Here is an 18,450-nt window from a genome sequence, read left to right as displayed (position 1 = left end):
TCTCTTGGGAGAATCAAGTTCCCTGTCATCAGTCCATTGTCATTGTCTGGACTTAGTATCATAAGCCATTGCCTCTAGGGACCCTGGAGAGATCTCACAGGTCACTCAGTCCACTCCAACATCACTGTATTATTGTTTTTTCTCTCCTTGCTACCTTTTCTTCTTTGGTTTCCCTTTGGTCTCTCTTTGGGGAGCATGTATCTATTCAGATCATAGCTTCTGGAGGAATTGCTCTTTTCCCCCGCCCCCTCAGAGAGAAGCATTCTCAGGAGAGCAGTCCAGAGCTTGTGTCCAGTGATAGGGAAGAGAGCCTCAAGCTTCCCTCTCTTGTAAATAAAACCCACTGGGCATGGCTGATGCAACCACAATTCTTCAGGGTTTTCACAAGATCCTTACGAAATCTCTCACCCACAAAAACATAGAGAACAGGATTCAGACAACTGTGGGAAAAGGCAATGCTTTGAGTGAAGTGGAAGGAGATGTCAATTCTGGTGGTAACTGCACAGTTGGAAAGAAAGTTGTTGTAGGCATCGATGGTCTGTATCAACAGAACACAGTTGTAAGGGAACTGAGACAAGATGAAGACGGTAAGAAGAGTGATGGTCACCTTGAAAGCTTTGTGTTTGGATGAATTCTTGACTTGTTTGAGAGTATAAATTATGAGCACATAGCAGCAAACCATGACCACAAGGGGAAGGAAAAACCCTAGGATGACCTTCAAGATCAAGAAAGCAGATTTCAGTTTGGTACTCTCATCTCCAGGATAAACCATGGTGCAGAGGGTCATGTCAGATTTCTCCTTGATTTGACTGTACAGGATCTCAGGGATGCAGAGAGCGGCCGCCACCACCCAAACAGCACCACAAACCATCTTGCTATACAGAAGTCTTTTCTGCCTCCAATTCTGTGCTCTTGTAGGCCAAGCAACAGTGAAGTACCTGTCCACACTGATGCACATGATCAGCAGCATACAGCTGTAAAAGTTCATCTTATACATGCTATTGACCATTTTGCACATGAAGGACTTAAATATCCACCCCCTGACAACAGCAACAGCCCAGAAGGGAAGAGTGAGAAGAAAGAGCAGGTCAGCAATGGCCAAATTAAAAAGAAACATGTCTGTCATGGTCTTCGGTCTTGTACACTTCCAGTAGATGAGGATGACCAGACCATTGCCCAAGGCACCCATGATTAACACAAGTGAATAAAAGGGTGGGAGGAAGTAGCTAGCAAACTGCCTGACATGGTCTTTTTTACAGAAATAGTCGATGCCACTTTCACTCTGGTTATGATCCGGAATTGGTGTGGTCCAGGCGTAATCATCATTGAGTTCATCAGGCATATAGTACTGCAAGGAGACACAAAATAGCACCAGGTTAAGAAATTAGTTTTTGGAGGTCCTGTCTGATCATAATGGCATAGAACACTTAATCCTTACAATCTCAAAAGTCTATGATATGACAAAATAAGTCATATCAGTAGTAAGAAGGAATTTTTACAGCACCTGCATAGATTGAAACAGGTTTATTTATCTAATGAATATTTATTGAGATCCTTGAATACATCAGGTACTATGTGATTTTTCTTCATGGTAAAAATAGAGTAAATGAGTAAGTCATATGTGGTTCCTGCTCTCATGGACTTACCTACTGTAGGAAGATAAATGCAAGTACATGGGCAGTTACAGGATGGATGAAAGCTCTGATGGAACAGGAAAGAATGTTTGGGGACTACTGACGGGGGCACAGATTTTTTAATCAACTATGAGAATAATTCTGATTGTCTCTTCTCTTCTCTATTCTGCCATCCCATAAAGGTCCCTCAGGGGCTCTGAAATTGTTCTGGGTCCAAACTTTGAGTCTTCTGAAAATTATGGATTCTTTGATCCAGAAACAATAAACAGACACACATGTGTTCTTACAATCCTACATACGGACAGACACAAGCATTAGAATAATCTAGGTGATTTTCAGAGATACTTGGTCCAAAGTCCTTGTTAACAACTTAAAGATAGTAGGGCATTAAATCATGCAGAAGCCTGGGGTCCTGTGCAACTGTACAGGTCATACACCAACGAAACCTATACTCTCTCTCTCTCTCTTCCTCTCTCTCACAAACACACACACACACACTCACAAATGGAAACATCCAGTTACATTCCCTAATGAGTATGTTCATACGCACATGAATATGTCTACATGGATACCTTCACCATCCATGCACACACTCACATATTCATACATATACACCCTCCCTTCACACATGCACACTCCCAAGTCCCATGTGTCCTTAAGTCATGTGTGAATGTGTGCACACACATGTACACACATCACATCATTACAAATTTCAGTGGACTACTTTCCTAAAAGTTAGAACCCCTGCCAGAGGAAAAATAAATAAAAACTAGAGGTGAGAAATATGAATATTTCTACCAGTTTGGGAGGGTTAGTTGTGTTCTCCCCATCTATATACCTTATAATTTCTATCTATTTCTGATAACTTCAAGAAGAGTTTCTTAAGCCACATTATAGGTGGCTACTTGTGGCTAAATACCTAAGAAAGTTGGCTTTCAGTATGCTTGAATATATGAAGGCCTCTGCAATCCTGAAGCACTTGTTATCTCTTCATTGCATGTGAGCGTCAAAAGGTCTTTAAGATGTCCACCAAAGCACCTGCGAGTTGGACAGAGGCGAGAAAGATGACCACACCCAGCTTGCCCATGCCACCGCAGGGGCATGTGGGCCGGGCCCCTGTCGGCGACGTGTACGAGTTCGAGGAGGAAACTTTCCTGCTGCTGGATGCGCTAGAGGAGGCAGTGCCTTGAAGTAGAGTCAGGGTCCGGTGTGTATCCACATTCTAGCCTCTCAGAATGGCCCCAAGCTTTGAACCTGTGCACTAACATTAACCCTGTACCGTGAAGACAGCCCACAGGAATCAAGCTGATCTGCAACCCATAACAATGGATTTGGTCAAAGGCTTGTTACCAAGATTAAAGGAGAAAGTTGTTCTTCTGGTGTTTAATCTCTCCCTATGTGAAGACTATACCTGAAGAGGTGGGAGGTCACAGGATAGAGGCCTCTTGGATTGGTTGAGAAGTTAAAGGACAGATTCTTCCCTCTTGAGAAGTTAAAGGACAGATTCTTCCCTCTTGCTCTAGACCTTCTTTCACCAAGAGGCCTCTTTTATTTAAGTTACCGTCAGAGAGAATGACCCAAAAGATATTTTGAAAACAATGATGATAAAAGGTCTACAGGGAAATGGAGCAAGGAAAGCCTCTTTAACAAATGGTGCTGGCATAACTGGACAACCACATGCAAAAAAAAATGGGCTTCAATTTCGACCTTACAACATGCACAAAAGTCAGATAAAAATGGATTAAAGACCTCAACATCAGACCAGAATCCGTAAGATACTTTAAAGACAAGGTTGACAAAACCCTCCAAGATATTGAAGCTAATGGTATCTTCAAAGATGACACGCCACTGGCCAAGCAAATGAAAACAGAGATAGACAAATGGGACTATGTTAAACTAAGAAGCTTCTGCACCTCAAAAGAAAGACATAGACAATCTACAGAATGGGAAAGAATTTTTACCCAATACCCATCTGATAAGGGGTTGATATCAAGGATATAAAAGGCACTGGTTGAACTCCACAAGAAGAAAACATCCAACCCCATCAAAATATGGGGCGATGAAATGAACAGAAACTTTCTCAAAGAAGAAATCCGAATGGCTAAAAAGCACATGAGAAAATACTCCACATCATTAATCATCAGGGAGATGCAGATCAAAACCACAATGAGATATCATTTCACACCACAGAGACTGGCCCACATCCACAAGAACAAAAGCAACTGATGCTGGCGCGGATGTGGCTAGAAAGGGACCCTCCTTCACTGCTGGTGGGAATGCAGACAGGTTCAGCCAGTTTGGAAAACAGTATGGACGATTCTCAAAAAATTAGAAACTGAGCTCCCATTTGACCCAGCAATACCACTCCTGGGAATATATCCCAGAGAGGCAAAAAAGCATAGTTGAAGTGACATCTGCACTTGTTTGTTCATTGTAGCACTCTTTACAATAGCCAGAATCTGGAAAAAAACCTGAGTGCCCGAGAACAGATGACTGGTTAAAGAAACTTCGGTACATGTACACAATGGAGTACTATGTAGCTGTTAGAAAAGATTAAGTCATGAAATTTGCATGCAAGTGGATCTACATGTAAAGTATCATGCTAAATGAAATGAGTCAGAAAGAGAAGGACAGACGTAGAAAGATTGCATGCATCTGTGGAATATGAAGTAACAGAATGGGAGACTAACACCCAAGAATAGTTGAGATAAGTACCAGAAGGTTTGTTTCATAGCTTGGAAGCCGGCAGCACATGCTGGGGGAAAAGACAGCTCAGATAGAGAAGGGAACACCAAGTAAAGGGTATTTGGAGGATCCTCTCAGGATGAGAGATGTGTGCTGAAAGTAGACTATAGATCGAGCATGATGGTCATACAATACGTCTATTGAAAACCACAACATCCTAAAGGAAAAAGAGAGCAAAAAGGAATGTCCTGTCACAGAGGCAGGGTGGGGTTGGGGGGATATGTAGTGGGAGGGGTGGAGGGATTCTGGGACCATTGGTGGTGAAGAAATGGGCACTGGTGGAGGGATGGGTACTCGATCATTATATAACTGAAACCCAAGCACGAAAGTTTGTAAATCTACAATTGTACCTCACGGTGTCTCACTAATAAAAAATTTTAAAATAATAAATAAATAAATAAATAAATAAATAAGGTCTACAAGGGAGCACTGCATTTTCCAGGCAAGCATGTGGAGAAATCCTCTTAGTCCTGAAGTTCGCCAAGTTCTGATGTTCAGTGTATGTCCTGGATTGTATCAAATATGTATAGATGTATATATATATATAGTTGTATATATGTAGATATATAGATGTATGCATATATATAGATGTATGTATGCATATATAAAATAATGTACCCTATTGAATATGTATACAAGTATATTGATAAGCTGACATTTAATATCTTCTGATTTGTTTGGGGGGGTTGTTTTTTGTTTGAGGGCCTCATCCGGTAGTGCTCAGGACTTACTCCTGTCTCTGTGCTCAGGAATCACTCCTGGCGGTCCTGGAGGATCAAACCAGGTACCAGAAATCAAACCTTGCCACATGCAAGGTCCTGCCTTGCTATGCTACCTATCCTGCTTCCAACAAGTTGATATTTAATATACCTTGAAATGGAAGTCATTTCTTGGTTGACAAATACAATTGAGAAAGCTGTAATATAGAAAAGGTAAAAGGGTAGGATTCTCTTTCACCCAGGAATCAGACCTACAAAAATATTTTCACACACACATGTGTATAATTGTTATTTTAACAGGTAACACAAATGAAAGGATATTTTAGTGTTACCTGTTAAAGCAAAATAATGAAATCAACTTGTGTCCTTCAGTAAATAAATTATAGCATATTCATTTATCACAGAACACGAGTGACATATCCAAGCATTTATATACACACGTAGTGTCTGTATATTCTGAACCAGAGGGGTTTATGATGTATTATTGAGTATAAAGAGCAATGGTATCCTGTATATATATATGTACATATATATTAAAAAGAACAAAAGGGTGCGTGGAATGTGTATATAAGATGATCTCATAACAGTGGGGATGGGAGAATATTCAATTTTGGGGGAAGATAGTATTTGCAAAATAACATATTCGTGAAATTTTTATAGAGATTTTTACTGAAAAAATATTTAGATATATGAACTGATTCTACCATGGCAGAGGGTGTGGTGCAGGGGTGGGCAGTTACTGAGACAGTGGTCAAGGGAAGCAATGCTATCATGGGCCAAATGTTGTATGCATGAAATCATCGTTAACAGTATTGTAAGTCACAGTGCCTCGAGGAAATTTTCAAAATAAAAATTTATTTTAGAAAAAGAAGTCCATCATCCTCTGTTGGATTTTGTTTAACTATGTTTCCTAAACTTATTTGAAGATGGAACCTGTTGTGTGTTGAATGCTTATTAAGATAACCAGATGCACTGAAGTGACTAATGGTGGACTAATTAGATGTCAGGAAGCTATTGGCTCCTGAATTGTGAAGCAACTGTAATGTTTCTATTACATTTGAGCTCTGGTGGTAGGAACACCAGGAAAGACACCCAAATTGACTAGCACTGCAATAAGGGCAGTCTGAAATTGAACGAGTTTCTGATTTCATCTCTAGTGAGTAACCAAGGGAAAATACTGTGACAAAGAGAAGGATCCAGGTGCTCTTCAGGACAAGGCCATACTGAGCTTTTCTCCTTACTTCATATGTGCTGATCTTCAGGCCCCATTCATCCTTGCTTAAAACCATTCCTACGTTTCAAAAATTTACCTTTTTTCCAGCATTGGCTCCGGTTTTTGAAAGACCCAGCATGTTGGAAGACAAATCTCCTGGGGGGATATTTTCACAAAGGAGATTCTGCCCCACGTCAGATATGGAAGACAGACATAGCCATGGCCTCATTGGGAAGATCATTCCATAAAAGTTAGGGTTTGAGTAGACTTAGCAAAAAGAAGAAACTTTAGGGCAGAAGGGAGACTCTAAAGATCCTGAAGACCCAATATTAAAGAACACTAAATATTTCAGAGGGTAAGAAGATATTTTTTAGGAAAGTCAGTAAAACCATGCAGTTCAGCAGCTATCAACTACACAGTAAGTATAAAATTGCATTTGTGCAAGTTTTACATGCATGTCCATTAAGGAAACTCTCACATGACAAGTATGTAGCATCTCTGATGCATCTTGGAAAGGAAATCTTTCTTCAAGGAACCTCTAGCATTCCCAATGTCCCAAGAGACTCCAACTTTCTCTACTGCCTGTTACATGTACATGATCACCATTACCCAAAACTGAGTCCCAGATTAAGGATACTGTGTCCTAATAGAACCACAAAGAGAATCTCATATCTGGGACACCCGCCACACACCCAACCAGAGACCCAACAGCCAAAACCTTTCACATCCAATTGCCACCATGCTCACAGCCAGATTCCATAAGCTCAGGACAAATCTCAACAGGAATGAATCTGTTGAAAAACTCAAGTATGTGGGTTTTGTAACTGAAATCTCCAGGTTCTCAGAGAGACAGGGATGGGTGACCTCCCTCCACCTTCCTCCTTACCCCCTCACCCTTCTCCCTATTCCTCTAGGATCCTGGCAGTCACTCCCATGAACTGCCTCTGGCACCTTACAAGCTCATTAACTGGCCATGATTCAGAGACTTATAAATAAATCTCTAAAGAGATTTTTTAAAAGCTGCAGAGATGCTTCCTGACGCCAAAGCCACCATCCAGTTAAAATTTTAACTCCAGCTATATCACCTCATTTAAAATTTTAGAATTCCTGGAGTGCAACATCTTAAACTCTACACCACTGATACCTGAGGAGTAGCACACCACACTGGAAGGGGTGTAAAGTAGAAGGCAACCTATCTTGATTAAGAAAATATTAACGTACTAGGCTTAACCTGTAACAACTTGTTAATAATCTTTTATACAAGAGCTTATTGGCTCTTGTATAAAATAAGGATAAGATACAACAATCTTCACACATTTTCTTCTAAGGAAATCTTTTTTGATCATTTTAAGTGAACTATTCATAACAAGCAATATAAAATAAATTATTTAGGACCTGCTATTTTGGGGAGCAAGCTTGGGTGGGGGTTGGGAAAATTGTAAATAATGGTTGTGGGAAGATGCAATGGTGGTGGGATTGGATGTTAGAATATTGAATGTAATAAATCATCGTGAACAACTTCATAAAAATTTTTAAAAAGTAGAACCACAGAGAATGTGTTTTCTTATTGGTATTGAAGGAACCAGTACTTTGGTTTAGACTCATATTTAGTTAAGGACTCCTCCACATATTAACAGGTGATTTCACTCATGTACACTCATGTACACACACAAAACACTGGATTTGTATAGATTTTTGTGAAGGCCATATGTGTTTGTAATACCATGTTTATAAAATATGATGTGAAGACCATATGTATAAAAAACAAAGTAATTGTATGTTATTTTTGTCAGTGAAGTGTCCAGTGACAGTGAATAGGAGAGCCCTAGAACAGGAAGTTGTGCACAATACAGAGTCACCTCTTTCTGGCTGACTCTCCACAATATTGAAATATGTTCCTGGGAGATGAGTCCACATTAGCTCCAACATGGTGTACGCATTAAATTTATGCCAAGCTCACTGAGATAGGTATCAAGCTGCACAGGAGACTCATTTCATCTCCATGCCCTGGAAATTTATCCTGTTGAAATACTTAACAACCGGGGATTTTTATTCTCTCAGAAGTCCACCCGGACTTGAGGATCCAGGGTTCTCAGGCTGAGGCAAGCTTATGCTTTTTGCACAAAAAGGAGAAATTATTCTTTTTCTCCACCTAGGGCTCATGTGCTTGTTTTCCAACACAGAAAAGTTTGCAGCAGACAAATAATGAAGCAGAAGAGTCTATTGTGTTTTCAGGAAAAAAACATGGCTTCTCCAAAAAGAGAAGGGATTCATGAATTGCTTTGAGGTAGTTTTTAGATGTGGGCCTTTTCCAAGCTCCCTTCTCTTGGGCTCTTTGGGTCTAAATATCATTGCTAGGACATTGTTAAATGCCCTAGCGTTTCTTCTAGACAAAGGAAAGGGCACATCCATTCCAGACTAGGGAGGTGGTCACAGACAAATAAAAATATAATTTGCTAAGTCATTCAACAAATATTTATAAGAATCATCTGCATGCCATGACATTTTCAAAGGAAAGTGTCTTTTCTGATCCAAGGCAATCACTTACACAGGACACATTTGTGTAAAATATAGAACTATAAGAGGAGAAAGGTGTTAGAAAGGACTCCAGTTCCTTTCTGAACCATAACAAACAGAGTGAGGTGAGCCTGGTTATCTGGGGCCCCAAGAGGAGTGCTACCATGTAGAGGCCACGTTCCAGGCATTGGAGTTCCCTGTGTTACTTCCAGAGACCATGTAAGACGTAGAATTTAAATCATTTATTTGAATCTGAATGATTTGATCCAGAAAAATATTCAGTGCCTGGTGACTGTAGATGTAAGTAAACAAGAAAATCTGCGTCACATGAACCCAGCGGCCTCGTGGACAGCAGCACAGACTGGCTTCTTCTCACTCAGGCTTTTGTTTCTACTCCACAAAAATCTTGAACTTTCAACAGTTTTGTTTTGTGTGTATGTGTGAGTCCGAGACTTCGACCCTGATCCTAACCTTAAGACTGTGAGTGATAAGACTGTCACATGAGGCTGTGTTCCCCATTGCTCATCAGCAGTAAGATGGTACACAGTGGGGGCAGGGAGGTGAGCAGTGGGTAGTGAGACAAGCTTGTCACGAGTGGCAGCTATAGGCATTCCTGCCAGCACCCTGTGTCCCTAAACCCTTTGGGCAGCCCAGAGAAGCCTTGGGAGCTAACAGCACCCTTCAGGGCTCCGGGACCCCTCAGGCCACTCTCCCAGCCATAATTTGCTTTTCTGCAAACATGACTCTGCCTTCATTGTGAGGCTGAGGGTAAGAACATAGGACATCATCAGAAAACGGGCGATTTCTTCACATACAGTGGCCAGGATCTTTGAATTCCTGACTTTTTGACATATTGAAGAAGCTCCATATCTCAGACCAGAAAAGATCATTTTGGCTTCCCTTTTCTTCCTCTCTGGGGCTGCCTTGCAGAGTCTGGATGGTATCCAAAGTCCCAAATGAGAAAAATCAAACAACCAACAGTCTCAGAATAGGCTCAAATCCCAATGACTGGAGGTCAGAGGGATAGTATAGTGGGCAAGTCATGTAGCTGACATGGATTCCATCCCTGGTACTATATATGGTCCCCAGGGCCCCTCCAGAAGTGATCCCTGAGCACAGAACCAGGAGTAAGCCTTAAGTAATGCCTGGTGTCACAAAAAATTTTTTTAATTGTTAATTGAAATGAATGATATACTCTGCCAGCCCAGCTCCATTTGCCTTGTGCTGGGAATGAACCTCACATCCAGAGGAACTGGAGGGTGTATCCTGATTCCAAAAAGTGGAAATTGGGCTCCTCACTTCATTTAGCCCAATGAATTGTTTGGTAGTTATTGTTAAGAATACCTATGCAGTCCTAAGATCATCAGTTTGTCATGAGTAATTTCTTGAACAGCCATCGCTACCACCTTTGCAGACCACAGAGACCCACAGTCGCAAGGGAGGCCTCTGTGAGCTCCACTAAACAGGCTGGACTTCAGCTCTCTACATGGAGACTTGTCCATGGAGAAAAGAAAAATTTAAATCTGCAGTTATTTTAGTGAGTCATTTAGTAATATAACAAAGACATCGGAATAGGATTTGATTCTCTAGTTAAATAGATTAATTTATTAAAAATATTACAAGTGATTCTCTGAATAATAATGTTATTCTAATTTTTTTATCCTCCTTGAGAAAAAAAATATATACTATTTTGCGTTTTTAATCCAGCCACATAATACTATGTAAGAAACACAGCTAAGATGCCTATCAGGGCTCTTCAAAAAACAAATGGGGTTTCTTTGCCCTTGTTGGTCTGAGTTTCCGACCAGACAAATGGAACTAAACATACTTAAGTTAAAGATCATAAACCCTCAATTATTAATAATCCTAATTAATAATTCTACTTCTCAATTATATTTTGTTAATCAGATATTTCCGTTTTAATTTAAAGTCTGTTGGTTTATATAGCTTCACAATACTCAGTAAATATCAGGAGTAGAGCTTCACACCTCTATCTGTACAAGCTTCACTGTATCCAGTACTGAAGTACTGCTATTCTCAATCACACCTATCAGTCATTTATTAATTAAACCATTCCCTCTGTCTTCATAGCATACCTGGCAAAAACATTTCTGGTGGTTTGTGTGCACAAAACCCTCAGAGTGTTCAAGATACCTACTAAAGAGTGAAACAGGGCTTAGAAGAGACCTTGCACTGGTAAATGCCCCCCTCCAGAGACCCTCCTCCACCCAAAGGCCTTCCCAAGCCCCCAGAGAGACAAGAGGGCGTTTGGAGGAGGCTGAGGAGCAGGACTATACTCACCATGGGTTCTATAGGCATCATGGTGTCCATGAAAGTTGTTTCTAGAAAGAAAGAAGACAAGTCACAGGGAGGACTGGCTTGTACATGCATTAATAGACACATAAAGATTGAGATTAAATGTTAGCTCTGTGCTCATAAAAAAGTCCTGAGCAAGAGTCTGTTCTATTGACACCAAGTCAAACACTCTAGATTTCAAAAGTCTCTTGGCTATTATTGTAGGAATGAAAGAAATGCTTCCTTAGAGAGTCTAGTGCTTTAACATTTCCCCCAGCACATTCTTCTCTTTCTTTCCTTTATTTTGGAAGTGGGGAACTCCCAACTAGTGCTTAAGGGAACTTAGTACCCCTGCCAGTGATTCTTTGCCAACCAGATTGGCAGCTGAGTGCCAGTGCCTAAGGCCTAGGGATCATCCTGGACACACCTGTGGGTGCTCCAGGGCCTCCAGAGCTGCACTCAGCAATACTTAGGGGACTCTGTGGTGCCAGGGATTGAGCTGAGGGTTGATCCATACAGGATACATATCCTAAACCCTGTAATGTCTCTAGTTTATCAGCACATCATTTTCACATTAGTTCATTATCCACCCCTCTGCCCCCCACCCCCATACTGGATTCAGCTTCTTGGTCAGAGACTGTTTTGTTCAATATCTCATCCTCATTTTATTAACCAGGGGACTCCACATGGGGAGAGGATAGCAGTGAGTACAGGGAAATTTCTGGGTAGGGTCTCTGCAGGGAAAGGCTCTCAGGGAACAAGAACACAGTTGGGGATCTACCAGCAGCAGGATGTTCTTCTCCTGAGGGACCCAGCATCCCAGCACCTATCTGCATGCTCTAGACAACCGTGAGGCTAGAAAATGGACCCTACTTTCCCTGTACCCTGACTGCAGCATGAAAGGAAGTGCTACACTTGTTTATTCGATAAAGACAGTTCCCTAATGAAAGGTCCTCTCAGCTGCCTGACATAGATCTCGCTGTTGTTTTAAATCTGTTTCTGTCTCTATCTGTCTGTCTCTTTCTCTGTCTGTCTCTTTCTCTGTCTGTCTGTCTGCCTCTCTCTCTCTCCTCTCTCTCCTCTACATTTGGAAATTATACCCAATGGTGCCAATGGTTCCTGCCTTGGTGACCATCAAGAGGAGGATTGGGCCTTCCATATGCAGAACATGTGCTCCAACCCTTTGGATTGTCTTTTCGGTCTTAAATTGTTTTCAAACCCAACCCTGTGTAACCAGAAACAACAGCCTTACTCTGTTATGCATCTAGGCTGGGTCTTTTTCTTCATATCTTTGGTGTGTACATCCCAAAGTAACATGGCCTGTTCTACACTCTATGTATAGAAGGACTTTCATAAGTCCAACTCTAATCTATTGCTTTCCATCATTCAGCTTCATGTCTTACCTTGCATTTGTGAGAGTATAGTAGCTTTCAATACATAGCATGTGGGCTAAACACTTTGGAAGACCATTCTTGTCAGATTCTGTAAGAGTTAAATATATACTCACCATGTGATGTAGTTATTTTGCTCCTAAGTACCTCCCTAAGATAAAGGTAGGTTTGTCAATACAAAGACTGCATAGGAATCCTAAAAGGAGGTTGTCTTATAATGACTGCAAATAATGCAGTGTCTATCTAAATGGATAAGCTAGCTGGCCAACGGTCAGGGAGATGACTCAGAGGACTGCTGCTTTCTGGGACCCCTGGATCCCTGTACCATATGTCCTTGAGCAGAGATAGGAGCAGCCTCTGAGAACTGCCTAGTTGATCTAGAAATAATATTTTAAGTTAGCTGTGTAATAGCGACATGATGGAAAAAAACTCAGCCAAAATATAACCGTCAAAATTATGCCAAGAAGCTAGTTCTCAAAAAAAAGTATATGCTGAGTTATGCTATTCATGCAAAATTCTAGAACATGCAAATTACAGTGACCGAAAGCAGATTACTGGTAAGAAAGAGGTGAGAAATGGGAGGGCAGGAGGATTCAGTTGTGCCTAAGGCAGCCACTTGATGATAAATATGTTCTCCGTATCACTGGTGTGATGGTTCCAGGAGACTATACATATGTCAACATGTATTCTGCATTTCAAATATTTGTATTATTTGTAGTCAGGCTTCAATAATATTAAGAAAGTGAAGCAAGAAAATAAAAGGCAAGCTCTTATGAAATCTTTCTGGTTTCTTTTGATTCCATGGTACTGTAACCCCATGTGGCCATTAGCAGACAAGAAGAAAAACAGCTCGAACTCCCTCCTTCAACCTTCCCGAAAGCGGCTTCTCAAAAATGCCTTAGCATGTCTTATATTCATCTCTGGGGATCAAGGGCTCATGTGAGCTTGTGTTCTTAAATATTTGTTGAAATGAGATGGGATGAAATTGGTTTGAAGTAAAGTATTGAACTGGACACATTGTGTGTGTGATACATATTTTTGAATATAGCTACTGAGAGTCAAAAAGTAATGAAATACTTTTTGGATGAACCATTAGCACCCAGATCTTGGTTTCTAAATATCTTTCTCCAAAATGAACCAAGTCTCCTTGAAGAAAGGTCTGGTTCTAGAACCAGGACAGGGAAATCACAAGATGAAACTGGAACTCCTTCCCTGCCCCTCTTTTGGCATCAGAAAGATATTAAGTGCTCAAAGGTACAATAGGGTTTATAAAACATATAGGAGCCAACCCAATGGGAAATAAAATTGCCTCAAATTTCCCACTGGCAAGTAATAATTACAGCATAATCAATTATTGAGAATCCGTGAATCCATAGCAATGTGCATCAATGGAAAAAATAAACAGGGGGAAAAAGAAAAATAAACAGGGAAAATTAATTTATTTGTAGGATACTAACTAATAAATATAGGAGGAATCATGGTATTAGAAAGCTACAATTGTAAATTAGTGGGTAAGTATTTTATCCTATAAATAGGATATTTATCTCAGTTCAAAGAATATCCCCACAAATCACAAATGTCACCATATACTTTCTAATTTTGTGCTCTTTCTCTGTATTTTTTCAAAATGTGACATCTAAAAATGTTATTTAAATTTCCAGTTGAGTTTTGAAGATAAGACCTCAGTTAATCATATTGTATTAATTTTGAGGAATAGGGAATATCTACTTTTGAGATGTCAACTAGGAAGCAAACACTTCATGTATTTCCTTGATAAGAAGTTAAGGCACCTACTTTTTACTTGCATGGAGAGACAGCGTATTAATAAAATAGTACCTGATTAAACACTTCCTGTAGAAAGAAGCCACATCAAGTGGAAAGAACAGCGTAGATTATACATAGTCTTAGGATACAGACTATTAGTAATGACAGTGGAAGTGTTGAGAAAAAGGTTCTGCAGGGCTGTGGGAGTGAAAATTTGCATGAGCATTTTAGAGGTTTCAGCCATATCCGTCAAAACTGACAAAGCGCCAGAGCTCTGACTCATCATCTGGGAACACACCCTACTGGTATTCTCACAAGTTAGACACATGTACAGACATAGAGGTCTCAGCTTTTGCTTTCTTATACACCGTAGCACTGTCCTCCCGTTGTTCATCGATTTGCTCAAGCAGACACCAGTAACTCTCCACTGTGAGACTTGTTACTGTTTTTGGCATATGAATACCTCACGGGGAGCTTGCCAGGCGTTGCCATGCGGGTGGAATACTCTCCGAGGGGGACAGAGGAACTCCTACAGTGCAAAAAAAAACCCCATACACCTGAAAAAAACTAAGTTTATGGTGTTGGGTAATATTCTGGTGCATCCATTTACTAAACCACATGCCGCTAATTAATAGAATATCATAGACCTCAGGGGCTGGAGCACAGCGGGTAGGGCATTTTCCTTGGACACCACAGCCAACATGGTCGACCCGAGTTCAATTCCTCCACCCCTCTCGGAGAGCGCAGCAAGTACCGAGAATATCTTGGCCGCACCGCAAAGCCTGGCAAGCTACCCATGATGTATTCAATATGCCAAACACAGTAACAAGTCTCACAATGTTACTGGGCCCCCTCGAGCAAATCTATGAACAATGGGAGGATAGTGACAGTGACATAGACCTCAGACTAATACAAACAGACCACAAGATTATTAGGTAAAAATAATAATGTGTAGAAGATTGTGTATCTTTATTATATATATGTTATACATGTGTTGCAGCTCATGTAATTCTTCAATATTTCTAATAATATAATATAATATAATTCTCATTCTTTCACTGCTAATCAGAATGAAACACTTTCTGGAAGGAGCTTGAATAATGAAAACCAACAAAAAGAGAGACTTTCAATTTTCCCCTTTAGGGAAGCTATTTTGGTATTTTATCTTGTGCATGAAATTGTGAGGACTATCATAAAAATAACTTGTTGGTGCAAAAAAAAAAGAAAAGGGAAAGGAAAAGGCAAGAACCCACCAAGCTCTTGCACCCTGCATACCTATGAGCAGCCCTTGTCCAGAGGAGGTGCTCAGCCCCCATCCACTCACCAGCCAGCTTAGCAATGGACCCTACCCAGGTTGCATCCTAAGACCTTGGACCCCTGCTAGCTTTTTCAGAGCTTGATTTCCTTCTGTTATACATGCGTTGCCGCTCATAGAAAATTTGGGGAAAGATCAAAGAAATTTGTTCCTTCTTAAAACCACCCTCCAGAGACCCCTACTTGAATGATCTGAGAATATGGTTAGGATATTCTATTCCCCAAGTTTCCAAGTCTCTGAGCTAGCCTTTGTTTATTTCTTGCTCCTGAGAAGGAGGGAAAAGGGGAAGCAAGAGAAAACCCGGAGGAGACTATACAAAGCAAGGAGTGCAGGATGGCTGACTCAGCACTGCCCCGTCTCACTCACCCCTTGCTGCCCAAGGTGGCCTCATTACTGGCACTGAGCTGTCCCACCTGGAGAGACTGTTGAAGTTGAGCAGCACAGTGGGTTGAGGTGAAGGCCCCTCCCTGTCCACAAGTAAAATTCCCCTGCTCCCTCCCTGTTCTTGGTCCCTTTCTGCTCTTGGGACCTCAGTCAGGAGTGACATTGAGTCCTGGGGTTCTCTGGAGAATAGAGGTGACAGCTCAGCTCCCTCCTGGGTTATAAGCAATGCTGGGGCATGTGCTTTGCAGAATGCAGAGAACTATTTGAGAAGGGGAACACGCTCCAACCCAAGTTCATTGCTCATGCACCATACCACACCTTTGTTTGACTCAATGGATAATACAAGGCCCACATCTTCAAGAAGCACAAGGAAGTCAATCAAAAAGCAGGGGTGTGTAAGTCTACAACTGTATCTCATGGTGTTTCACTAATAAAAATTTTTTTAAAAAGCATGGGTGTGTGCACTGCATAGAGTTGAGGAGTCATGAGGTCATTTCCATGGGTGCTCCACACGGTCCCTTGAGCACCCTTGGTGAGAAACACTGGATGCACCCTTCCACCCTCACCCAGATAGGGTGGGAAGAAGCTTATGTTCAGTTATAACATACATCATGACTGAAAATTCCATCAGTGCTCTGAGAAGCTTTAGAAATCGTGAGAAGGAACTCAAGTGTTTAGCACTCAGAGGAAACTAGGAGGTCTTTGTAGAGATGACGTTTTTGCTACCCCTTGAAGGATAGAGGGTCTGGAGATAGGTCATGCAGAGAGAAGACTCTACTTTGGGACAAGGAAACACATCCACAAAGAAACAAAAGCCAGAAAGGGCAAGTCTGTGCCTTAAAGAGAGGGGAATGGAAGAAAATGAGGAGATTCTTCAAAAGCAGAAGTTGCCTAATTGAGAACATACGCCTGGACTGTGTCACTACCCACCTGTTGCTTCCATGTATTCTGTGGCCTTTGAGTCACCAACAGAAATATCTGCACGCCCTGCTGAGAGACAGCCTTTCCCACTCTCACCTCTGTCTCAGATGTTTGCAGCAGCTGATGCAGCAAAGAGGAACTGACTAACTCGGAATGCAGGGCTGAACTCTAAACTCTGTCCGGAGCATTATGCAGAGGCTGTCACATCTCTGCCCTTTGTTTTTTGTGCTCTTTCTGCCTCTCTCACCCTCCACAACAAGTATGGGGGCTCCGTATTGTCTAGCAAGTCATCTACTCCCCAAGCCTGTCTGTCCCTCTCTTTCTGACTCATTTCACTTAGCATGATACTCTCCATGTCTATCCATTTATAAGCAAAGTTCATGACTTCATTTCTCCTGACAGCTACATAGTATTCCATTGTTGTAGATATACCAAAGTTTCTTTAACCAGTCATCTGTTCTAGGGCACTTGTGTTGTTTCCAGATTTTGGCTATTCTTGGGATGTATTCTGAGAAGTGGTATTGTGGGGTCATATGGAAGGTCAATTTCTAGTTTTTGAAGGACTGTCTGTCTAATGCCAGGCACAAAAGTCAGATCAAAGTGGATTAAAGACCTCAATATCAGACATGAATCCATAAGGTACATAGAGGAAAATGTAGGCAGAACTCTCCATGACATTGAAGCTAAAAGCATCTTTAAGGATGAAACAGCACTGACCATGCAAGTGGAAGCAAACATAAACAAATGGGACTACACCAAACTAAGAAGCTTCTGCACTTCAAAGGAAACAGTGACCAAAATACAGAAAGAACCCACAGAATGGGAAAGAATATTTACCCAGTACCCATCTGATAAGGGATTAATATCCAGGATATACAAGACACTAGTAGAATTGTATAAGAAAAAAACTTACAACCCCAACAGAAATTGGGGAGAAGAAATGAACAGAAGTTTCCTCAAAAAAGAAATACAAATGGCCAAAAGACATGTGAAAAAATGCTCCACATCGCTAGCCATCAGGGAGATGCAAATCAAAACAACAATGAGATATCATCTCACACCAAAGAGACTGGCACACATTCAAAAGAACAAAAGCAACCAGTGCTGCTGTGGATGTGAAGGGAAAGGGAAACTCTTTCACAGTTGGTGGGAATGCCCACTAGTCCAGTCTTGCTGTGCTGTTATTTGTAAGGTAGCTGGGGCGGGGGTGAGGTGGGGTGAGGGGGTGGGAGGGTCTAGTTCATTATTCAGGCATGTGTGGATATACATTTAATTTTTATGGTTAATTTTGCATTTTAAATATACTTATTGAACATAAAAAGAAATAGAGGGCGCCATCTTGCCGCACACAGCACTGAAGAGTCCTGGCAGGCACCACAACACCAGAGAATTCTTCGCGTCCCATACCGAGCCGATATCACCAGGATGCCCCAGGTGGAGCAGGTGCAGTTGCCTCACCTTCTCCAGATGGAATCCCTGCGACCTTGAGCTTCTACAAACATGGCTCCGTTTTTGTGAGTATCAGGACTATATCTCCAAACCGTGTTGGAAT

At 41.3% G+C, this 18,450-nt stretch overlaps 1 protein-coding gene and 1 pseudogene across 1 annotated transcript; one reads left to right on the top strand and one right to left on the bottom strand.

Annotated features, from left to right (window-relative positions):
- Window positions 1-265: 265 nt before the first annotated feature.
- On the bottom strand, window positions 266-2,526 carry CCR9 (C-C motif chemokine receptor 9). The gene is made up of 2 exons (XM_056129679.1): window positions 2,473-2,526; window positions 266-1,348 (listed from the first exon to the last, which is right to left on the bottom strand). Exons 1-2 carry the CDS (start codon window positions 2,524-2,526, stop codon window positions 266-268), a joined length of 1,137 nt encoding a protein of 378 aa, XP_055985654.1.
- A 172-nt stretch (window positions 2,527-2,698) lies between these two features.
- Window positions 2,699-4,870, top strand: LOC130037750 (methyltransferase N6AMT1-like; annotated as a pseudogene).
- The last annotated feature ends 13,580 nt before the right edge of the window (window positions 4,871-18,450 follow it).

Source organism: Sorex fumeus, unplaced genomic scaffold (genome assembly GCF_029834395.1).
Source record: "Sorex fumeus unplaced genomic scaffold, SorFum_2.1 ptg000072l, whole genome shotgun sequence".
Classification (NCBI taxonomy): Eukaryota; Metazoa; Chordata; class Mammalia; order Eulipotyphla; family Soricidae; genus Sorex; species Sorex fumeus.
This window is presented reverse-complemented; position numbering and strand designations above follow the sequence as displayed.

What these genes read in the sequence shown, in the direction of transcription:
- CCR9 (XM_056129679.1), bottom strand. Translation starts at nt 2,526, where the DNA reads ATGTGGCTTAAGAAACTCTTCTTGAAGTTATCAGAAATAGATAGAAAT. An exon ending in AAATAGATAGAAATTATAAG is followed by an intron (nt 1,349 to 2,472) that starts GTATATAGATGG and finishes GTCTCCTTGCAG; the next exon opens with TACTATATGCCTGATGAACT.